At 41.8% G+C, this 25421-nt stretch overlaps 1 protein-coding gene across 4 annotated transcripts in view; it reads right to left on the minus strand.

Moving 5' to 3' along the window:
* Positions 1-25421, minus strand: part of Fhip1a (FHF complex subunit HOOK interacting protein 1A) — a 235797-nt gene that overhangs the window by 46197 nt on the left and 164179 nt on the right. For all 4 annotated transcript variants that reach the window (XM_076932600.1, XM_034499684.2, XM_076932598.1 and 1 more), the window contains 2 exons: positions 20411-20569; positions 18469-18555 (listed from right to left, as the gene is read on the minus strand). In XM_076932600.1, the coding sequence (XP_076788715.1) occupies positions 18469-18555; positions 20411-20569 (246 nt within the window). The remainder of the gene's footprint in view (positions 1-18468; positions 18556-20410; positions 20570-25421) is intronic.

Below are 25421 nucleotides of genomic sequence, written 5' to 3' on the forward strand. Positions count from 1 at the left end.
GCAATCAGGGCATTTCAGCAATTAATGAAAGGGTCTCCTTGGATAGAGGTAGCTCTCCCCAGCCCATGTTGTTTAGCTGAGGGTCTGGCCAGAGCACAGGGTGCTTTTTACCCCTTAAAGATTTGCCTCTGCTTTCTGTGGCGATAGCTCCTCGATGAGGCATAAAGTGTGGCAAGCAAAACGTGAGCTCATCTCTCCCTGCAGTGCCATAGACTGCAGTGGACAACCTGTCCAAGTCTACACTGTAGCTCTGCAGTGCCTAGGCCTTTCCTGTAGTTAAAACCACAGAGACTTGCAGCTCCCCATCAAGAGAAACACAATTCATTAATATCTAAGAAGCTCTGAGTTTATGGAAGATACTAGGAAATGATTTTTCCCGGCGTTCATTCTCCCTCCTTTGGAAGAACCTCTGAGTTTGTAGTTTAAAACCTTGTTTCCTTTGCATCTCACTGTGGCTACCTCTGTCCTGGTCAGGGAATCATAAATGGAAGCCATGTGAGGAGTGGGAGAGGATGTGTGAAGGGAGATTTCTATGATCTACAGCCTGACCTGTGCAAACCAACACAGGGGTTGCTCTGAAACTAAGATGATTTGCATTGTAAATGCTAACAGAGATCTCCTCCCCAGCATTTAGGACAGCACCTGGCATATACTGGGTACTCAAAATAAATGTGCTGAGATAATTAATAAAATGAGTGTTTCATAATAAGAGAAGGGCAGCCAACACCGACAGTTTATAATAAAGCAGACGCCGAATGACTGCCATGACCCCACCTCCAAATACTCCTCAGACGCATGACAGCAGTCCCTGCAAGATTGATTACACCCTGACTCATCCTAAAATGCACATGGAACAGCACACGGCGGGCGCTCACTGGGGCTAAGCACAGTGTGCATTCTGATATTTATTACTTGCTTCTATTTTAAATGCTAACCATGACCTATCAAGCTGACTTGATAACTCATTAACAGGATGACTCTGTTTAAAACACTTGTATCTGTATAACCTTCTCTACTGACTTTTCTGCTAGCAAATAAGAATCAACACTAACATTTAATTTCTTAATGAGAATTCTAAAAAAGTTTTAAATTTAATGGAAAGAAGGTAACACGAATCGCCAAAATAGCGTTTTAGTTATGACTGGAATTTCCCTATAGAAAATAAACATGATCACTGAGGGCATTAAAACACACAATGTCATACTACACAAGACAATACTACATTACATAGCACAACACCACACTCATTACACAACACTATACTGCACTGCACAGCACACCACAGCACACACCACACCACACCACACCACAGCACACCACAGCACACACCACACCACACCACACCACACCACACCACACCACACCACAGCACACCACAGCACACCACAGCACACCACAGCACAGCACACCACACCACACCACACCACACCACACCACACCACACCACACCACACCACACCACACAAGTGAAGATGCCTTCTCCCAGCATGTGGGTGCCAGGAGCTGGCTAGCCAGCCCTCCTCCTTCATCCTATCCCAGCTCCCGGTGTTGATTCATCCTGGCAAAGGGCTGTTCCTCTCCTAGCCCCCATCCAAGCTGCTGTCCCTCTGAGGAGCCTAGTTTGTAATGGCTTCCCCTGGTGACTAAGTACTGTGGTAACTGCCCTTGATCTTTGCTGATCAGAGAATACAAATGAGCTTGCTTTCTTAGCCTAGATTCTCTCAGAGACTATGGGCAACGATTTAAGGTAGCTGAGGGCATCCTAAGGTAATATAAAATGGCCTGCAGTGAGAAGACACTTGCATTTTAATGCTTAGTATCTGGGGCCACAGGCAAGCCAAGATACTTTTTGTTGTCTCAGTAGCTACAGGTATAGCACAAGCTTACACACCCTTGAATCCTCCACAGTGGATTCACACACACAATACAAGAGGGGCGGCAGTGAGGTGTGGCAGAAGCATCCATGAAGTGCATTCTGCCATAGAACTGGACAAAACCGTAAGCTGTAAGGCTCTGTAAGATAACAGAAATATACCTTGAAAGGCTCGCTGGACCATTTAATGTAAACATAGAGCTGCCAACTAACCTTTCGATGGCTAATCTAAGGCCATATATCTGACAGATGGCCTACAACAAGAAAGAACCCTTGTTCCTCTCGAAACTATTCTCAGCTGTAAGACACTGATGTTGACCTAGAGAACTGTCACTTGGTTCTAAAACCCTGACATTCTATGACTTAGTGTCAGTGGCTTAACTCAGAGCTAATGTGGTTCTGTGTCTCAAGTGTCTTACTTCCCAGCCTAAGAAACACAGGCAGTACAGTGGGAAGGATGCCCACTGCTCATCTGGTCCACTTAACTCATCCAATTGTGAATTGATTGCATGAACTGCATGCACACAAGCAGCTAAAGATACACAGAAGAACCAACATGTCTGCAGGTCCTCACGTACTGGCTGACAAAGCCCATACAATGACAGAAGTGCTGAGCCTGGGCCCTTGATTGCACACGACTGCTCAGAGGTGGGCTAGAGATGAGAGAAATCAATGTGTGCTCAAGTGCAAAGCTTGTCTCCGTGTGGAGCTTGTTCTGGGACTTAAATAAATACACTCTGGGTGGACATAAATAAATAAAATAAAGGAAATAAAAGGGACAGCCCAGCAGGACAGACTGCAGAGGGTGACAGGCTGGATGGGGCCAGGTTAGATGAAGTCTGCAAAGCCAGGCAAAGGAGTCCAAATTGTCTTCTGTGGGTAACAGGGCACGTTCTTTGGAACGGGCAGACAAGTAATAGCCATTTTTGAAAAAATGTCAGTTGCTACTTATAAACTTGTTAGATCGATGGAGATGAGACTTTTGAAGATAGGGCAGAGGGGAGTGAAGCTTCAGTGTTTGTCTAACACTCATGATCTGCAGAGTGCTTCTGGCTGCCCCTTCCAGCTGTTCTCCCCAGGAAATGATAAAAGGCTGAGTCCACCCCTTCCTGTCTTTTCTCTGGAAGTCAGTCTTCTGGCAGGAAGCACACACACTCTTCTGTGCTCCTCCTACCACAGCTTCTACGGCTTATCTAATTCTGGGCTCCAACATTAGGAAACAGCATCTAGAAGAAGCCCTATTCTCCAGCGTGAATTTTATAAGTAATGAAGACACTATTTGGTAATCCACCTGCCTGACTGATCATTTCCTGGTTCCCATTTTCTCAGAACTCAGATTACATGGACTTTTCTAGAACTTTATTTCAGGTTGCTTTTGGCTACAAGATGTTTATACTGATTTATGCACATGCTTTTTACTGGGCTAAGCGTATCGTTGAAGTGGCACTGTCCTCCACATACCCCCCAATCATGGCATGACAGCAGCAAGCCAAACTCACGACAGCACCCAGACAATTCCAACAGGGAATCTATGCAGAACCCAAAACTGATGGGTGTTGTACTGGGGCCCTCACCCCCTTAGCACATCATGCTGGCTTCTCAGCCATATCTTTCATAGATGCCAAATGCCCCCTACCACCCCATGGCACCAGGTATAACATGTCAAAATAAACACTAAAAGTCATATTTTCTCATTGTTTAAATAGAAATCTATATTCCATATCTCTGAATTAGCAGCAGAATGCATACAAACTGAGTGAACAGTAAAATTAATTCTCCTAGGGAACAATGTAGTTTAATATAAAATGTCCCCTGAAGGCTCTATGTGTTGATATCCTAGCTGATGGCACTTTTGAGGGATAGCTGGATCATGTGGGCACCTAACTTTACCAATGAAACTCACAAATGAGTTAATCCATTGAGATGTTCATAGGTGAATAGGCTATTGGGAACAGGGCTGGATGGAGGAAGTAGGTCACTAGAGGCACAAAAGGTATACCTTTTAAAATTATTTATTTACTTATGTCTATGACTGGTTTGCCTACACATTTATGTTTACCATGTGCATGCCTGGTGCCCAGGGAGGCCAGAAGGGGACATCAGATGCTTGAGAACTGGAGTTATAGATTCTTGTGGGCTGCCATGTGGGTACTGGGAACTGGACCTGGGTTGAAATACTCTGAACCGCTGAGACATCTCTCCAGACCCTGAGGGTATATCTTATTCTCGAATCTTGCCTGCCATCTACACTCATTTCCCACATCCCTGTCAGCCATATGCTTTCCACCAAGATGTTCTACCTCACCAAGGGCCAAGAATCAATGGAGCCATGTGACCATGGACTAAAACTGTGAAGACAACATAAGCCTTCCCCACGTGGGCCGTTTTCTCAAGCACTCTGTCACAGTGCTGAGAGTGACTAATTCAAGTAACTGCATGTGAGGGGCTGGCATGTGGTGGGACTGTGGATGGTCAAATGCTCACTATGTGGGGAGGGACATCCTGAGAACACCCTCCTGGTGGACTTCTATCACACCTCTTTGTCATCCCCACTAGACAACAACTACACACAGGCCATGAAGCTGCTATTTCCAAAAGAAGAAAGGAATGTTGTTGTTAGTTATAATCTTCATTAATGATATATGATTTGTGATAGCTCCCCAAATGACTACTGTTCACAGAGTCCTATTTCTTTGTCAACAATGTGTTAGGTACTTGACACACATTGTTGGGGATAATTCTCCTTGGTCCTTTAAGATAATTAATAGGAAAATTGAGACTCAAAAAATTGCCCCAAAATACACAAGAAATGAAAGAGAGCAGATTCAAGTCAATGTTCCATTTTTTTTTTTCTTGAGAAGATGTCAGGATAACATTGCCACACGGTCTATCTGACCTTCAAGTCCTTAACACCACCCAGATATGGCCATACCCATAAAGATACTTCTACTGGTGGGTAAATGAAGAGCTTTAGAAGTCTAGTTTTTGCTGAGTTGTAACTCTTACTATAAAGATGACCAAGCATACTTTTCAAGGAAAAAATCCAATGCAAGAAGCTGAATGTCTCCTCCAATCACAGGGAAAGTCAGTGCTGAGAAGCCTAGCCCTGTGCTGGCCCCAGTCTTAAAGCTGTCCTTAAAGCTGTCCTCCAATCCCAGGGGAAGTCAGTGCTGAGAAGCCTGGCCCTGTGCTGGCCCCAGTCTTAAAGCATCCTGCAGATGGATACTGCCTTCTACCTCCTGCCGCTCAAAACAAAGCTTCCCCAAAGCTTGCAAAAGGACGAGCTCGCCTGAAGGACAACAATAGGTACAATTTAGAAGCTTCCAAAAATTAGAGTACTGTACAACCCTGAACAATTGTCTACAAGAGCCATAGGGAAACTCCTGGGAAGAACAAGACTTAATTGATTCCCACCAATGCTGAGAAGGCCCATTATAGAAGTGTTGAATCAATGACTGAAAACGTCCAGTGGCAGGGCAAACAGGGCTGCTGCAGTTCCTCTGGCCTCACCTCTTCCCTACCACACAGCATGGGCACTGCTGGGGCTTATACAGCACAGTGGGGCACAAAGTGACCCAATGGGTATCCTTGGCTATGAATGACACTTCCAGGATGCAAATAAAGGAGAGGGTGAAGATTCTCGAACTAAAACAGTTCCCTTTCTTCTCTTTAGGGGAGGGCCACCAACACCTTCACCCCAAGATCCTCTTCTTCAATCCACTAGGTGGCACAAAACCCTCCTTTTAGAGAAAGAGACTTTTAAAAATTATATTGGTGCACACAAGCAACTCCCTGCATTGTGCCAGAGCCAGGATAAGAAAGGGATCTGTTCTCCAAAGAAATCTATCTTGTGCTTAACAAAAGGAAGGAAGGTTTTCTCTAAATTATGCTTTGGGAACTCAGAAGTTAAACTTACGTCATGGAAGGACTCACTACTTAAGAAAATAAAATATAAAATAAAATAAAAAGCTATTACAAGGAGACAAACAGCACTGGGAAGTTGAGTCTGGTTCAGATTGGTCAGTAGCATCTGTGTAAACATGGCCAAGTCAGCTTACTTTTCAGGTCTTCAATACTTTTGATTGGGAAATAAGGAACACACAATCTATAGAATTATGTCCACTACTAAATTATGCAAGTGTTTATAACGTGCTACATTTCTATTTCTAATTTATTGTTCAATTTCATTCATCAGATCTGATAAGACTTTAAGCAGAGAGGACAAGTCATGCAATCCACACACATTGTTTCTTTGTTTTGTAGTGCTGAGAATGGAAGCTGGGTATCACACACGCTCAGCAAGCTCTGCCACAGTTACAGCCCCAGCACACTGTTTACTTATTGACTTGTGACAGAGCTTCACTGTCTTGTCCAAGCTGGCTTTGAACTCACTCTGTGACCCAGGCAAGCCTTGAACTTGCAATCCTCCTACCTCAACAACTTGTTGAGGACTCTGTAATAAGTTTAAAAACTGAGATCTTATTAATTCTTTTACTACAAAATACTCCCCGAATACGTAAGCACCAAGCACTGGACAACCACATAGCCAGATGATAAAGACAAGAGATAAACAGGAGTTGTGCCACACTGTTCCTCTAGGAAATACAAACCTACTGGCCTCCGGAGTTCTAGCCTCCTGGATTCTTACACACAGAAAGCATCTGGACAGTTAAACCTACTGTACATTGAGAGTCACTCATCCACAATGCAGCCTGTGGTTTCAGAGCACTCGGGGTTTGGGAATTAGAGATCTACAATTTATATAATCTACAGTTATATTAAAGCACTTGACATAATGTAAACATCACAGAATTTATTCAGATAGCCTATATCTCGACAAACAACCATGGCAACGGCATGCTGCCAATTGCCTTTAACTTGGTATTTTATAGTCACTTCAAACCCAGCACAGTAAAGTTCACCTTAAACAAATTCATCTCTACACATAGAGAACATGTTCCAAACACGATTCTTCAGCCATTGCTGCTTCTTCAGTAATACTGTAAATAATCTTTTTCCTTCTCTCTATAAAATTTGTATCTTCCCTAACATTGTTAAAGAAATGCCTGTCTTAAACCTGGCTTCCTTTTAGATTTTGCACAATGAAAGAATTATCATCTCACATTGAATTCCAATCACCTGTATAAACAAATTTGCCTGCCTCTTTACTCTCTATCTTAATTCTATTTATTTTGGACAGTTTTGTTTACTCATGTTAAGCTCATCATTAGACAAAGCATTATAGGGACCAGGATGCCTCTAAGATACTATAACGTTGGTTCAAGCTGACAACATCAATGATCCTATTGTCACAAATGACAATAATTGAATTAGTTGACCATCACTTGGTAAACATGAAAGATGAGTGAAAAGCTTTGTGCTTCCAGTGCCTGAATAATATACCTAATGTCAGCTGAGGATGTGCCATGGGCCTTAGATGGCGCTGCTGTGACTAAAACATACTCAACAATATGATACTCAGTCAGTCTGGAAACTCAGTAACAAGACCTTGGCTATTAATTACAAGATTTTCTTCCTTAGAAAAGAAGCCCATGTTCCAATGGCTCCTATTACCATCATTCCCATATTCCCAGAGGCTTCCCCAATAAACATTAATCATTTCTATATGTTTCACCGTTAGCTCACAAATGTTAATGGAGGATACAGAACAGACTGTTAAGTTTTTCTATATATTGCTAAAGGGAAGCCTGTGTGTGGATGTGGGTCTGAACATCTGTGTGTATCATCTTTGCACACAATCACCTGGAAACTCAGACGTGGAAAAGAGCAGGGATTGGGACAACTGAAGTCTGCCAGCGCCTTTTATTATGAAGTCACACTAAGAGAAGCACACATTCCCCTCCCTGCAGCACCACAGCAGTATGCTGGGAACAGGTCTGTGGTGGGAAGGCTGAAGCCCTATCGAATTCTGTGACACGTGTAACATCAATGAGTACCACCACTGTCATCCTTAGACGATGCCATTTACATCTGACAGGAGTGTCCCTGGTACTGTTAACACTGCCCACAGACTTAAACAGCACCACACAGCAGAGCAGAGTTGACATTACACAGGAAGTATTGGAACTTGCCACCATCCTCAACAATGGGAAGGGCCTTTCTCAGTCCAACACAATGCACACATTGGAGAAGAAACACCTTTCTGGAGCCAACATCCCCCTTTACTACACACCTTTAAGAAGTAGTAGTAGTAGTAGTAGTTGTTGTTGTTGTTGTTGTTGTTGTTGTTGTTGTTCTTGTGCTCCTACTACTATACTGTGTCCTCACATGAAGCAGAGTACACTGACCTTTCTCAAATCACTGTCATCTTATTGTTTGATGTTCTCCATAATCGTGGGCAGTGATGTATGCAGAGTAGGGTTAGAAATGACGACACTGGATCTGTCGCTGAGTTCCCCAGAGATTCTGCAAAAGACTGAGCCTGATGTCTCCGTTACTGTCTCATCACTGTGGTAAGATACCAACAAAAGCAGCTTGAGGGAGGAAAGGTTTGTTCTGGTTCGCAGCCAAAGTACAGTTTATCACGCCAAGGAAGTCAAGGCAACAGGAGCTTAAAGCAGCTGCTCATGTCATACCCGCAATCAGAAGGCAGAGAGCAATGGATGCCTGATGCTCGGCTCCATCCCTCCACAGTGCAGGATCCCAGCCAGGGAATACTGCTGCCAACGAGTGCCCCCACACACTTCAATTAACACAATCAGGACAACCCCCCACAGGCAGTCCAAAGGCACATCTAGGTGATTCGGTACTCTCCCAAGTGTGGCCCTTGGAAAGCCAGCTGGTGGCTGGAGTTCACATTCTCAGGCTTCTCCTCTCTGTCAAATCAGAACCCCCAAAGAGTACGAGTTTTCATTCAAGAGACCCAATGTAACTGTTTTTGTCCGAGAACATCTTTTATTGAGAATCAGAATAAACAGAACCGCAAATCTAGGACAGCTGAATTGATGCCATATCTCACAAGAGCCAAGGGAAGAGTTCCATGAACTAAAAGTATTGTAAGAAATATGAAGTATACTGTCTAAACTTGAACTGTCATACTAGCTGAAATGGGGAGGTAATACCACATCATGTGACAATGTCTTATTTTAGAGGGTTGGTTGGTTACCTTCATGAATAATAACAGGTGGTATGTACTTAGTGCTAAGTACCAATGACAATAATAATTACTTCAAATATAATATCTATTTATTCTTCACAAAATTCCCAGGAGGCATGTATTATTTTTGTACAAACACATGGATAAAAACACTGCCACAATCACGGAGCTGATGAAAGCAGCCAGGGACCAGATTGCAAACCAAATTCTCACTAATCCCAAAACCCATTTTGAGGAACACTTTTACATGAATCTACATCACTTCCACAAACTCTATTACCTGAATATAATGTCCTAAATGAATGCATTAGGTAATACATATTCATAGTTTTCAATTAGTAAATCAGGTATTTCCAAGACAAAGCCTCCTATATTTGGCAGTCAGCTCTTCTAGGTCTATTCAGATAGCTGGACAGAGTCATTATTTGGTCTATCTGTGGCTACTTTGCTTACTATGAGTTCCTCAGGGCCCTTTAATTATCTTATTCACCTGCACTCACTGACTAGCCCTGGTAATCTTTACAACTGACCCCTCCACTTTCACAGACTGTTTAAGCCTGAGCCACCATTGGAGCCCTCCCCTCACACTGCCACTGTGATGGTACTGTTAATTGTCAACTTGGAAGAACCTAGAATCACTAGGAAGATAGGCCTGGGTGTGCTTGTGAGGGATTATCCTGAATATGTTAATTAATGTGGGAAGAGCTGCATTAGTTTAGAGCAGGGACCATTCCTCGGGCAAGGGATTCTGTACTGTATAAAATGAGCACGTGAGCCGAACACTAACAAGTGTTCATCTCCCTGCTTTTTTGACTGTGGATGCAATGTGGCTAGTTTCTTCAAGGTTTTGCTGTGACTTCCACATGGTGATGTGCGACACCCTGGAAGTGTAAGCCCAAATGAGCCCTTCCTTCCTCAAGCTGTTTGTGTCAGAGTATTTTATCACAGTAACAGGAAAAGAACCCAAGGCAGCAGCTGAGCCAGCCTCTTTACCTACAGCCCCTAGTCTCAGCCCTAGCACCGCACATGGACATGACAGGACCTAACTGGGCCATGGCCACTGATACTGCAAGCTGCTCTCTGTACTCAGGTACCCACAGCTTACAATTTCCCCAGCTTCCAGATGATGATGATACAGGAGACACCTGCCTGTTCTGGAGTTAGCCAGAGCTAGCACAGAAGCTAGCTCTGAGAAAATAGTAGCAACTTCTTCAAAGAATGAGCTTGTCTCCTTGGGTTGCTCCCGGGGCTGCCTTTGCCTCACACCACTCTAGAGGCCACTGTGAGCAGCAAGTTCACTCTCAGGGCAGTCTTCACTCGAGTAAAAAGGGGGTGGGGGAATAAAAAAAAAATTAGATCTCAACATTATTATAGGAAAATAAATAAGTAACTAGCAGAAATAAGACAATATTCAGGAGACTTTAGTAATTAAAGGCCATGGTCATTAAGATAGACAATGGATTTTATAAAGCAAATCACTGAAGTGCATAAGTTAAACTATAAAATGTAAAAAAAAAAAAAAAAAAAAAACCAGCAAAACCACTATGCTAAAACTTTCAGTGTGGCTCACTGCAGAGCCAGAGTCTCATTTGGTAACCAGTTAGCTCAAGGGAAGGCACAAAAGGCATGGCAGAGAACCACTAAGTTTAAAAGAAAAATCCCAGGCATCCACAGCCAACGCACTACACTAATGCGATGCTTTGAGTCACTGGTGGTACAGTGGTGAGCAGAGCTACTTCCGACTCCATGCTTGGACTCCTCTCTTTCAACTCTGTACTGAAGGCATTTTTTTTTTTTTTCAGTGAAATTCCTCAGTGTCATTGGAAACCAGACACAAAATGTCAAAGTGCCTTCTATCAAGAAGTGTCAGAGATGACAGCAGGACACAGAGCACAGGCAAGCTCCGCATCCAGAAATACAGAATCAAATGCTCCAGAAGAGCAAGCAGGCAGCCTGCCTACCCTCTTCCACCCTCAGCCCTCTTCTATCTTCTAGACCAGGAAACACAGGAGGGGGCAGGGGCTGAGGTTCAGCCACTCTGCTCACTCCTTAGACACATCGGGCTGATCCTCCTGAAAGCTCAGCACGCAACCACAGCCCATTCTTATTTCATAATGATGATAATTTGAAGATGTTATTTAATTGTAAAAAAAAAAGTCTTAAGTCACAACTTCTACTGGGCATAAAGGTCGAGAGTATGCTGAGCCAGGACAGTCAAACTGGACTAAAGTTCCCACCCCACTCACAAAGCACATAATATCTGGTGAGGTAGGCAACTCCCTTGTGGCTGTGCCCAGCCTCTGGAAATTTCCGTCTTTTCTTTTCAATCATCCCAAACTGCCATCCATCAGCTCAAGTCAATAAGCCATGAATTATTGAGCTTGTAGGATGCAGAGCATGAATATGTATGTGTGTGTTTGGAAGGCAAGATTGTAAAACAAATGGGCTCCACAGTGGCTTATAGGAAGCCAGCACACACGCCCTTAAGGAATGTCTGAAATTAATTCTACTCATGTACATTGTTTAAGCACAGTTATAGCACACAGAAGATGATGGAAAATCTTTTTTTCCCCTCTAGTAGATCTTATTTCTGTTTTTGAAGCACACTTACAGGAAATGAAATATAGCTGGCTGCTCTTTGGCAAAACCAAAGGTACAGGCTTTGAGGTCAGATTTTCCATGGTTAATGCCTATGAGCTGCATGCCTTGCCATCACTGCCTATCATAGCACACACCCCTCAAGGTCTACTGTTCCTTTGAACAGAGTCAGTCACAAGTTTCTTCCCCTATTTCCTAAAAGCCTGTGAAGGACCCACCCATAGCAACCTCCAAAACAAAGAGTATCTTAAGTCACTTCTGGAAATCCTGCAAGAGAGCCAGAGTGTTACTTGGACAATCCTTTCCCACCCACACTACCTACAACCCCCTTTTCTAATCCTGCTGGAGACCAGGACAAGCATCAAAGTCAGCTTTGTCTTCTAAGGCACACTGCCTACCTACCATTCTCCTGCTAACACAGGACCCCTACCCCCATCCCCCAATACTACACCTGGGCAGAGATTCCAGGCTGGTGATAACCAGTCGGGCAACTTCACTTGTTTGGGCCGGTTGGTGAACCTTGAGGTTTCTTGAGGACTGGAACTACAGATGCTGGTTTGTGTGTGGTGTGTGCTTGCTGAGGAGATTGGAGTACAGCTGCTAATTTGTATTTGGTGTTTGCTACAGGACTGAACTACTGACAAAGAAGATTAAGCTTGTCCTCAAAGAACTACCGCTGAACAGGTCCACTTCCCCCATATCCTAATAACTTTTCCACTGCCTCTGGTGAGGGTGGGTAAGAGGAGAGGTTAAATACTTGTTAGAATAGGCTGCAAAACCCATGACTATACAGCTTCTTTTCTTTACCATTGACCTTGTGTCTGCCTATACCTAGCCCTGCTTCTCTCTGTGTCACACTATTTATTTAGCCCCCTCCTGCTCTAAGTCTGTGGTTAACCTGTTACCTCCCAGGTCCCAGATTATAAACTCCATAGAGATGAGAGGGTTTCACAGCCCCTTCACTTCCTCTGTCAGAGTGCATCGCATCTGTACATGCTCCCCAACTGCTTCTCAACAAGCAGTATTATCCTTCTACTGCACATTGAGATTGCAGGGCTTCTCCCAGAATAACCATGACACATTATCTGTGTGCATCTCAAAATGTGCAAATGCTATCTTCTATCTTCAAATTGTACTAGGGCAGAGAAAGGTATTGCTATTCTGTAGCAGGAGATACAGACTCAGAGGTTACAGGCTTGGTACATGGTCACACAGCAGTATCAGTACATGGGCATACAGCAGAAAGAGTCAGGACCAGAGTACAGGTATTCTGACTTACTGCCCAGTGCTTTCTGCTGCATGCTTTACCTCTGCCCAAACTACATAATCACACATTGTATTTGGTGGCTGTCACCTGTGCTTTACATGTTCTTTTACTATACATTGACTTCTAGTATGTTGTTAGTATTTCTACCAGTCACAATAAGTTCTAACTCTGATGTAGGTTCCAGAAGAGAATCTCTGAGTAGAAGATATAAAAGATGGGCATTCAGTGCTTTTCTAGAAAATTTTAAGTCAAAATGTACCTGAGCAAAGAGTCAAACACACTTGACAGGTGCCAGCTGCCCCCTGAGGAAGGCTCTCAGAGTCTGACACTAGGAGCTATGAGTGCTGGAGACTCACAAGAATCTGTATTTGCCTTCAGATATCGTTCTTTAGCCCTGTGGGTCTGTGTAGGCCACTATGTCCTCTGTTCTCTGGAATGTTTGGTTACCACATGGTTTAGCCAATAAGATTCTACCAGGAGTCTGGTAGATGGGAATGAGTGAAGTTTCCAAATTTATCCCAACTTTATTTCTAGGAGATGCCTCAGGCTGAAGTTCACAGCTCCTATCAGCTGGCACTTTCTACACAGCCCCTTGCCCCTGACTACACACACACACACACACACACACACACACACACACACACACACACCTACCTCAGTGTTATGGTCACAGTAAACTTGCCACAGATTCCCTTATGCTCTTGAATCAAGAGACAGTCTCTGTTTCCAGCTCTGTGACATGTGAACAAAGAGACTAAACAGGAGTAACTCTGTCCCAGGTCCTTAATACACTGGCCACCTCTACCTTGCACTCCTAGAGGCTTCAAAACCTCCAGGCTCTGGAGTCCTGAGACCTTGACTAGTACAGAAACCCAAATAGCCGAGGCTGCCATGCTGGGAGAAGCTCCAGCTAAACTTGTATGGAAAGGAAGAGGCACAGGGGAGAGAAATGTCCAGCCAGCCCCAAATGCTCAGACCCTGGTCACAGTAATGATCTCAGTTGAGGCCCAGGCTGTAGAGCCGGAATGTCCCACTGTGTAGGTGGTGACTCGCACTAACAATCAATGGCGACTTAAGTCCAGCTCTAAGGATGGTTTCTGATACAACACTAAAGCGCTGAAATGTCACCCTCTCAAAACTTCTTTAGCTCCTCAGATCCCCTCATAGCATAATTTGAGGCCCACCTGTTTCTACTGGGACCTTGACATATGAATGACAGTCACTAGGGCAAATAGTCACATCCAAAACATTTCTTCTGATAAAGCTGAAGAACAGAATTTCTCTCTGAGGGAGGACGTGACCTGAAGCCTTGCTTATCTTCAGAGGATGACATATGAATAGAAAGACATGTGTCACTTCCAGATAAAAGCTCCATGTCTCTCCCTCTGACACTGTGACAGGTGATGTAAGTTCCAGGGGTGATGGTTTTTGTCAACCTGATCCCCAAGTGCCTTCCTGCCTTGCTCCCTGAAGTACAATCCCTGTTTATTTAATCCTTCCTTCGCTTCTACTTCTCTGAGAGTGCAGGTTAGTGCAACTAACCAATGAGCGTTCAGCTTTGAAATATTAACTTAGACAAATTAACCAGATAGACACATGAGAAGCAGACAACACACCCTTTAATCTAAAGTTAAAAAGAACCAACCACCTTGAATGCCTATATATGTATCTACAACTGAATTTATTTGCTTACTATATCTATCAATAACATTCTTTTTAATATGACTTTTACAAAATGAACCCTTTCCCAAAATGTCCAAAGTAAGCTCTCCATCTCTTATCCCAAACTCTGGAAGCTAAATGTATTTGGGGATTTAAAACTTTAAGAAGAATGATATATTTATCTGCCATGTTTTATATTAAATCCTTAGAAGGTCTGGGTTAACACCCTAAACAAGGTATGTTAACATTTTCTCCACAGAACATACAAATATTAACACAAGTAGGTTAAAAACTAGCTCAAGAACTTTGAGCTAGTTCAGGTAGGACCAGACACCAAATGCACTCAGTAAGGTTGGATGCTATAGCAAATGAATGGACAAAACCATTGTGTTCAGGGCTTTCTGAGTAACCTTTATTTCTCATGCTAGAGATTGAACCCAAGGCCTCATACATGCTCAGCAAAGTCTACTCCCGACCCTAGAGCTTTCCCTCTGTGTTTAGCTTACACATGACTGTGGGAGAAAGTCATGCAGCCTTTAAAAAAGAACCTCATGAGCCTTGCACTAACCCTGAGGAATAAATGGCCATGCCTCGGTGTCGGCTGAAGACAACATGAGAGCAGGCTTTTGTGTACAGAGTCCCTTACCCATCTGCAGCAGCGAGGAGGAGCAACTATGGGGATGTCCACCATCAGCTTACACACCCCTGCCCATTTTTCATACTCACAAGGTTGTGAGTGTGCATGCACGTGGGATGTGGTGTGCATCTGATTTGTTACTTATAGGGGTAGGTGGAGGTGTGTACATCCATGCATATAAGCCAGGGGTCAATGTCAAATGTCTTTCCTCCTTCTCTTCCTTTCCTCCCTGATACAGACTTTGTCACTAAATCTGAAGCTCTGGACAAAGAACTTCCAAGATCCACCTGTCTCCACCTGCCACAGCCCTTCTTTGTCCCCGAAGCATGAGAAGTAAAGATATAAGATACCAAGCATGGCTTTTCAATGTGGATTTTTGGGTATCTAATTCAGATCTGCATCCTTATATGGAAAGCATTTCATTCATTGAGACATCCCTTCCAGTCCCTTCATTAGGTTTTGCAATGCTTAATCTCTGGTTAAGAAATGCTGTTGAAAAATATTGATCGTAATGTGGAGAAATTTTAAGTATGAATTTATTTGTATTATTTATGAGGCAGAGAGTGTGAGTTCACCTTTATAAGCTGCCTACATGGATGGCAAGTAACTAAAATGTTATGCATGATTTAGATGAGAGAGTGCACAAAGAAAGGGATTTTTATTTAGAAAACTGACTAAGGCCCTTCTGTCAGGGAAGCAGATCTGAAGTTTGCAAAACATGATGGGAATTCCTATAGCAGGCCTGAGCCCAGACTTGAAGTAACCCTTTCAGCACCCAAGGGGAGATGTAGGAAGTAGGATTCAAGGGCTCCCACTGGGAGCCTCTCAAGATACATCCAGCTCTGACCTGATCCAAGTGTCTGTCCCTGATCTGCTGCTCTAGACAGGCACCTATCAGCTGCCACTGAGAGAGCCAGAGGTGAAGGGCAGGTTGTCCCTGCCTTTCTAACCCTTTCAATTATAAATGTTAAAAACAGGAACAAAAATACTAAAAAATGGAGAATGGGAAGAAAAATAATTAGCAAACAATCAGTCTTTGGTCTCTCTGGACACTAAATGGAAGTATCTGGAGAATAGAGTAACATTCACTTTTCATCTCCTATATTCTATACTATATGAACTTTTAAAAATAAACATGTTTTAACTTTATGGCTTTAAAATCTCCAATTTTAAGTTATGGACAAAACTAAAAATGGAGTCAAGTGATGTATATACTGTGCTGTTTAAAATCACTCTTATAAAGCACTGTCTGAAAAGGGGACAACTGTTCGTGTTCTGCTGGCACATTCCTAAACATTCCATTGTGTGCTGTTATTTGTTTGGTTGTTTGGTAGGTTGGTTGGTTGGTAGGTTGGTTGGTAGGTTGGTTGGTAGGTTGGTTGGTTGGTAGGTTGGTTGGTAGGTAGGTTGGTTGGTTGGTTGGTTGGTTGGTTGGTAGGTTGGTTGGTTGGTTGGTTGGTTGGTTGGTTGGTAGGTTGGTTGGTTGGTAGGTTGGTAGGTTAGTTGATAGGTTGGTTGGTAGGTTGGTTGGTTGGTAGGTTGGTTTGTTAGTTACTTTGGTTTTCCATACTGCTTAAATCTAAGGAGATGTCCACACTCAGCAATAAACAGATCCCAGAGAACAAAACACACAGGAGTGTTAGCCTCAAAAAGTGCTTAGCTCTGTGGATTTGGATGTTGAACATGCGTGGCTCATGCCTCAGTTCCTCAGCCATTCTTAAGTGCTGTGGGGAAGTGAGGTAGCCTGGTCTTTACAACAGCTCTGTGAGTCAAGCTCACGCTCAGTTACAGAACTCACTGTGCTAAGCTACAGTGAGATCACAGCAAGATGCTCTGCTGGTCTGGCACACAGTAGGGTGTCTACAGATAACTAGATGGGATACTCTATTAAAAAGTTCCAAGGGGAGTTTTCACCATAAAGAAATGATAAATGTTTGGGAAGATAAATATGTTTAACTTGACTTTAACATTACATTAATCTGTTTGTGTATCAAAACATCACTTGATACCCCATTAATATGTAAACATATATTACATTAAAGTATGTTAATTAATTATAATAACAAAATAGTGTAGAGAATACAATAGTGATAAATAGCATTACTTAGTGTCGGCAGGTGAGTGAGGGATAATTAGGGACTAACCAAGGAAGAAAGACTATACTCAGGAGTCTGTAATCACAGCGTAAACACTTTCAGTAGTTCCGCTGGATTCCACTGAAAAGGAAAGTTCTTGCCCATGTAGATTTAGAGACCTCCAAAGCCAGACACACACCCCATCCCTGAACAGCAGAATACTGGCCAACAGGTCAGTGTAGAAACACAGAAGGCAGGAGTTCTCCAATCATATGCCCTGCGTTTCCCAAGACAGCTCTAATTCCACAGAGTTGGTCTCTTTGTGTTATAAAACATTAAAGTAACTTGCGGAAATGCCATATCAGACCAAGCACAGTTTGTTTCACACAATGTGTCCACTGAGCAAAAAGGTCATTAAACAGCGAGAGAGCAACAGCTGCACTGAGCCTGGCTGCCCTGAGCCAGACACCCAGCCGCACATACTGCAACACTTCAGCACTACTAGAATCCAGGGTTTTTTAACTTTATAAAACAAGAACACATAAAATGTAATTTAAATATACACAAAGAAGGGCATTTTGTCCAAGTCACATTATAATTTAATTCTTACTTCTCTCCCAATCAGAGAACAAGACTCCTTAAAATTAGAATGCTAGGTCCATGGGTGTCTCATAATAACTCACAATGGAAAAGATATCAGTTGATTTATTAAATATAAAGTGAGAGCCATAGGCATTCAGAGTGTTGCTAATAAGACAGCCAACCTTTGGTGGGACCTTAACATGGCATCACTTTAATTTCTACTGTCGCAAAATTGTTATAATAGAAAATCATGTTCTATTAAGGAGGAGGTAAAGCTGTGGCCCTGGTGCTACGTCTGTCCTCCCCATGCCCGCAGCAGCCCATGCACTCTCTATGAAAGATGGAGAAGCTATCACAGGACAGCTTAACAGAACATTCACAGCAGCCCCAGCCAGGAACTGAAGTTGATCCCAGAGTCAAAGACCATGCCTTACTTCTCCTGTAGACTGTCCAACTTGACATTTCACTACACCAAATGAACCCCATCTGACTTACACCATGGATATTTTTAAGACCCTTGTTTGAGACTACTAAGAACTTTGGGTGGGATGAGAGAAAACTATGGCTCTATCCACTGCTGACTCAATTATGCTGCATTTACTTTCTTCCATTTCCCTCATACTATGAACAGACAGATGACCTTAGTCAATCACTGACCTTATGGAGGGCAGGAGCCAATACTGGTACCAAAAATCCATTGTAAATGTAGCTGACAAGCTGAGTGCGGATCAAGGGGTGAGCCACCTGAGACAGAAGCAGATGACAGGGTTCACTCTCCATGGTGCCTCAAAACCAAACAGTTCTGTCTTCATCTTACATTAAAAAAGAAACGCTAAATTTGGGCTAAGCTTCACTTGTTAAATAATACTTCAGACCACACAATGATGTGATTTTTTAAAAAAATATCTATTACAGTATCAACAGCTAAAATTATACTTCCAACTATAGAAAAGATGTTAATTTTAAAATTGACTTGAAAAAGACAGACAATGAATAGACTGAGTATGCATAAATATTTATAAGTTAAAAATGAATAAGTTATAAAGTATAATTTTTGCCCCTTCACTCCTTCTAGGCTCCATATCTGCTTGTGACTACCTTTTTAAAAGAGTGTAGCTATAGAAAAGAATAATTAAATACACTTACTTTGCTAACAGAGAATTTAGAAGATGCATTTTTTGATATTTCTTATATTTAGGGAAGAAAGGCTCTGTAAAATATTCTCTTAAAAAGTGGACTGTTGTTCAAGCAGGAAGCATTGCTGGTGTTACTTCCCAAAATTGATTTTCAAAATCTAAGTGACATGGACAAACCTTTACTAGTGTATTTTATACTTTCAGGGGTTCTCTAACCCTAATACATTATTTAAATGTTTTTAAATAATGTTTGCCCTTAATTTCAAATAAATATATAATTTCCCTGTTCTTCACTACTCCCAAAGAAGCAGCTTTAATGAGAGAGAAAGAGGGAGAGAGGGAGAGAGAGGGAGAGAGAGAGAGAGAGAGAGAGAGAGAGAGAGAGAGAGAGAGAAGAAGATTCAATCAAACATACAGTAAAAAGCAATTTCTAGGGAAGTAAGGCAAGCTGTTTAAATTACTGACAACCTTTCTCTGTACATCTGAAGAGGAGCTAATAGTAGTTTCATCATTTTTATTTCCATACATTTCTGCAGAAAATGTTGATAGACTATAATATTAAAGGGAAAATAATTTAAAATGTAATTCATTTATCTTAAATACAAATAAAACTTCCTTTGACTTAGCAATAAAAATGAGATGGGATCTAGAATAATTTACTTTCACTTTCCTCCAGAAGCTGTTTGTTTATTTGGTAGATAAACAGATTATAAGTAACATTTTTCACCCCCAAAATCACCATAAAACAAACCAGATTTCTAAATAAATCCAATATAAAGGTAGTATTTATGCTACATAGAAATTTTTGATGAAAACTTAGTATAGCCCTAAACATATATAAAATTGGATTTTTATTGAAAACAGTAACAAGAAATTTGAAGGTAAAAAAAATCTAATCAAAAAGCTAGATACACAAGAGTTCAGTGGCTGCTTTTTCCTCTAAAGTGAGCCAATTTCAAAGTAAATTTAATTTGTGTAGCTAAGAAGATTGTTAACTTCTTCCAAATTCAATTGGGATAACAATATTCTTTATGTAGTGTGCACCATTAAGCAAAATAAAGTGTTTTCTTTTGTAAGCTCCCAGGAAGACCTTGAAATAAAATTGTTATAATTTGGAGTACTTAAGCAGCCTAAAAATATCTATTTAATGAGCCAGCCACTGAACTTATTTTTGATGGGTAAGTGGATAATCAAAACAGAATAACACTTTTTATAGAGAAATAAAATCTTTTCATTTGTTCTCAATTGGAACTTTTCAGGAGCCTATCAAACATTTTCACTCATTTCAAGATACTCAGTGGGATTCAAGAAAAGCATCATTATTCCATAAGCACTTCTTAAAATTAGCAAAGAGTTAATTTTTAAGAAATCAGAATATTGAAGGGTGCTTATACACGCTAATCCCCCACAAGGCTTGATCTCTGATCAGACTCTAGCCCAGGATGCCTTCTGGGCTTCAGTACCTGGATGACTGCATTACAAAATTCCAGAGAGTTCATGAACTGCACAAGGGCAGGCAGAAGGAGCCAATCGTCCTTCAGAAGGCAGTGCCAGTCCTCACCCTTCTCTTCCAGCTTCGTGGGCAGCGAAGAGTACAGGCCACTGAGTCCTGTTGCAAGCACCTGATTCAGAAATGAAAAAAACAAAGTCATCTCATCTGAAGCTCATGGTCACCAGGATGCCTATGGTTTGGCCCAAAGACCAAACTCTGAACAGCAAGGGATTAATAATGTGAGAAGGTAACAACTAGCTAGGAAAGGTTAAACACATGGACAGACTAGGAAGGCTACCCCAGCAGACAGCAAGGCAAATCCAGAGCTACCTAGCTATTAGTCAAGAGGTTGGTGAGGGTGATTCATCTTTTATGCCAGGCACCGGATGAGCTGGGAGTCCAGCAAGTGAGAAGGCAAAACACAAAGATGAATGAAATGTGACTCTCATACTCAAGAAGTTCAGGGAAGGGACAAACTCATTAGAAACACATGAAAACTTGGTGAGTGCCAATAGAGAAGTACGCCAGTGCAAATACTAGTTCATGGGAAGCAGCCTGGGATGGAGGTGGTCCCCACTTACAAATAGGGATGCTGAGTACTTTCATGAGAAAGATTGCTTGTATGTTAAGGGTTCTGACTGACACTAGAAGTTTACGTATTAGAAAACACTTTCATGTATAATATTTCCTTCGACCATCACAAACAATATAACAGAAGAAAGAAGTGAGTGTGGATGAAGGTCACTGAGCTATGTGACAAAGGTTTGGGCAAAGGTGATGTGCCATGCCAGTAGAGCCTCTCAGGAGCATAGATGAGGATGGTCTCACCAACACAGCTGGTTTTAAGCTAGAACCCAAGATTTACTTTTCACCTTTGTACCCAGTTCTTAAAATTGTACTGACAATATTTGGGCCAGACAAGTGAGATGAAGAACTTCAAACATTCAGGGGGTGAAGCAGAGGAGACTGGTAGGAAAGAAGGGAGAGAAAACTGAGGTCAAGATGTAAAAATAAGTATATATATATATATATATATATATATATATATATATATATATATGTTATTTATGTTTATATTTCATACATCTATATTATTTATTCATGTATAATATAATGTGATATAGTGTATAATTAATATACCTTAGATATTACATATGTTGTATAATATATCAGATGGAATAATATAATATTTAATATAAAATATTATATATATATATATCTTTAAAAGATAAGTGTGAGAAAAGAATCGCACTGAACGCTTACAGAACAGAAGACTGCAGAAGCAGAGACTTTCACAGGGCGTGGGGCTTCCCACTTGGGAAGGGATGCTAGTTATGCAGCATCTCAGTCATCCTGCCTTAGCGAATGTATAGACTAGCACAGACTATATACAAGGAGCCATCTATAAGGCCAGAAAGACAGCACTGAGGTAAGAGACCACCTGGGCTTTATTCTCGGGACCTACGTGGTGAAGGGAGAAAACTCTCTTCAGCAAATTGTTCTCTGACTTCCGCACTACAACATGGCATTTGCATGCCCACACATATACACTTATAGGCATACACACAAAATAAATAAAGATATATGTTATAAAAAATTAAAAGAAAAAGAAGTCAGCTCCAAAAGACAACATTCTAGCACAGACCCTGAACTTACTCAAATGGATGAAAACATTCAAGAAGGTATTCTGAGTCGGGCCCAGAAAAGAAATAGTGGCACACCTCACTCATCTCCCAGTCCATCAAAAGACAAATGAGGAATTATAATGGCGTCAGAAACATCTAAAATGCATGATAGAAAATTTAGGATGCTGTTGATAAACAAAGTGCTTTACTCAGACTTGAAGGTAGGGAGCCAAATAGGGGACCTGGTTTCAGAAGTGCTGTCTAGGCTGCTGAAGGGGACACAGAAAATGATGGTGGAAAGAAAACTACTGCAAGCAGAGGAAAGCCTGGACAAGAGCTGAAAGGAGAAAGAAGAGACAGTGTCCTCCAGGACCGAGAAGCCCAGCACTGTCAGAGCAGAAAGGGCTGACACATGAACAGAGAGGTAAATCTGAGCCACATCCTTTGGGGTTCTATGGCCCTACACAAAACGCTTCTGGGACACCTGGATGGAGGGCCTCGAGGACAGCTGTGTGGGTCTGATGCCTGGGACAGTGCTCTAGGCTAGAGGTGGCCTTCTAGAGCCATCCCTGTGGAGGTAGCACTGCAGCCTACAAATAAAAGAGGATGGGGAGAGGAAGGCAAAGAAAGGAAAGACCAGGAGCAATAACCCACAGAGCCTGATGTGAGGAACACAAACTCAGAAATGGGAGCCAGAAATGTAAGTCCAGGGGAATTAAATTTATGTAGACTACTGTTACCTCTCCTTTCTCCTTGTCCTCCCTCCCTTGGTGAGACAGTCACCTCTCTGACATACACCAGTTTACTATCTATCTTCTCCATCTCTCCCGATTGGACTCGGTCACCTCAATCTATACTGGAGATATGGGTGATTGAGAGAGTCAGGTGTGTGGAGTCTCAAAGGTGATCTTCCAAGACTAATACAATGGATTCAATGATAAGACATGATAGGTCTTAGCACAAAGAGATGAGACGAAGCCATCAGAGAAACTGATAAGAGCTGAGGAGGTACAGGAGCCCATGCTGTGTACAATAAAGGACAGCGAAACTGATGGATCATAGCAACACTAGAGACAAAATAGATGGATGGATGGATAGATAGATAGATAGATAGATAGATAGATAGATAGATAGATAGATGGAGCTATCATATTAATTCACTCATTAAAAAAAAAAAGCCTGACTACTTAATTTTAGGTCAGGTGCTAAGTACAGGAAACAAAACTATAAGCAAGATTGATCCTTTATCGCTTTAAAAATCAGGGCATCTGTGGTCCCCAAGGAAAACATCTTCTATTTAAAGTATTTAATTCGTTGTCAACATACCTATACAAATCACTTTAATACTAGTTTTGAATGTGACCCAAGTGAGTTGTCCATTATAAATCAGAAACTTCTGGCAAAAGCATACGGAGCCCAAAAGTCCCCTAGAAGAGACATCTAATCTTGATGCTACATTTTAAAAATCAATTACATTTGCTAACTCATGCTAAATTAACCACAGAACAAAGACTTTAATTCTGTGTTCTCCTGGTTTCTTAACCACTTTGAGGCTCTGAAGATGAATTCATAAAGACAAGCTTAATTTGTCTGACTAAAAAGCTGGGAATAACTATTCAGTATATCAATATAATTACAGCAACATTAATTTTCAAATTACATACATCAGTGACAGTAATTAAAAATAATACATACCTAATATTCACTTTTAAAGTGAGTATTCTAAAAGGGCAGGGCTAGGGTGTGAACAGCAAGAAACCTGCCCAGACTGAAGACACACCCCATTCAGAGCTGACAGCTGGGCGGGTGGACGTCCGCACCATGTTCCCACCCCAGTAAGATAGGGCTAGTCAATAGCCATTAATCTTCCTCATAGTGGCAAAAACAATTTGAGAAAAATATTCTGCAAAATAAAAGGCATTTCATACTCTTAAGGGACAGAAGTGTGTGTGTGTTCACAGCTATTGACAACTGTATTCCCTTCCAAGGCTCTGAGTTCAGATTCATTTACACACACTCCACACATTTTTAGAACAGGGGCTATGGGCCTTACATAGCAAGGTTGGTGCTTAAACAGGGAACAAGTCAGGCCAGGAAAGAGGGAGAGGCCAGCCTCCAAGATAACAATCACAAGGAAGACCACCATTACCTAGCCAGGATAATGATCGCAAGGAAGACCACTCTTACCCTCAAGAATACAGAGAGTACCAAGGGACCTGGACCAGGGACAAGGAGAGACTCATAGAGATGTGTAGGTGGGGTTTGTTTGTTTGTTTGTTTTGTCCTCAGATTTAAGAACTAACATCAAAAGTGATTTACTTTTAAACTTCACCAGGTAACTTGAAAACTAAATTATAAAAGGCACATATATCTGCATTCAACAAGTAATTAAAAATAAAATGTACTCTTTTAGCCTTTTATTGATTCAGACCACAAAACTGTAAAACATCATGTTTATTCTCAATACATTAAATATTAACCAAGTACTTTTCACTATCTTCTCCCAAAAGTATCCTCAAATGAAATTACCATGGGCTGGGGAGATGACTCAGCAGGTAAAGTTCTTGCTGCACAAGCAAGAGGACCAGAATCCCAATCCCCAGCACCACATAAAAGCCAAGGAGGTGTGACTATAATTCCAGTGCTCAGAAAGTGAAGACAAGGAATCCCCAGGGCAAGCTAGATACCTACAGAAGCCAAAATGGCACTATTTAGCTTCAACTGAAAGACTCTGTCTCAATGGATAATGTAGGTGATCAAGGAAGAAATCTGACATCAGCCTCAGGTGCAGGTGCACACACACACACACACACACACACACACACACATGCACATATATAGGCACCCAAATACATGTGTGTGCATATGTATATGTGTGTATGTATGTATATATGGAAACAGATACACACACATGCATGCACAGGAAGAAAAGAAAAAAGGAAGAAAGGATGATCACCATAAAGAGCCAAATGGATAAGGACAATGAAAACCATTAACTTCTTGACAGTCTGGTGTGGTAACGCTACAACAAGCAGCTTTAGTATCAGATGAAGGTGGTTTTGAGCCGGATTCTGCCATTAACTGGCAGTTACTAAATTCTATAAACTTAAATGAGCTGAGCTATTGTAAGGGTTAAAGAAAAGAACACAGGCAGGATTAGAGCAATAGTTTCCACACAGTAATAGAAGACAGACAAGCCATGCATACAGCACTGAGCAAGTCAAGGTCAATCCTTAAACATCCCACAGTACTCAGTTAATTTTAGCAGAAGCAAAGATTTTTAGCAGATGGCTTTGGTTGGAAGCTAGAAGCAAAACACCTGGTAGAGAGCATTTGATACAACTTGCCAAAATAAGA

Source organism: Arvicanthis niloticus, chromosome 4 (genome assembly GCF_011762505.2).
Source record: "Arvicanthis niloticus isolate mArvNil1 chromosome 4, mArvNil1.pat.X, whole genome shotgun sequence".
Taxonomy (NCBI): Eukaryota; Metazoa; Chordata; class Mammalia; order Rodentia; family Muridae; genus Arvicanthis; species Arvicanthis niloticus.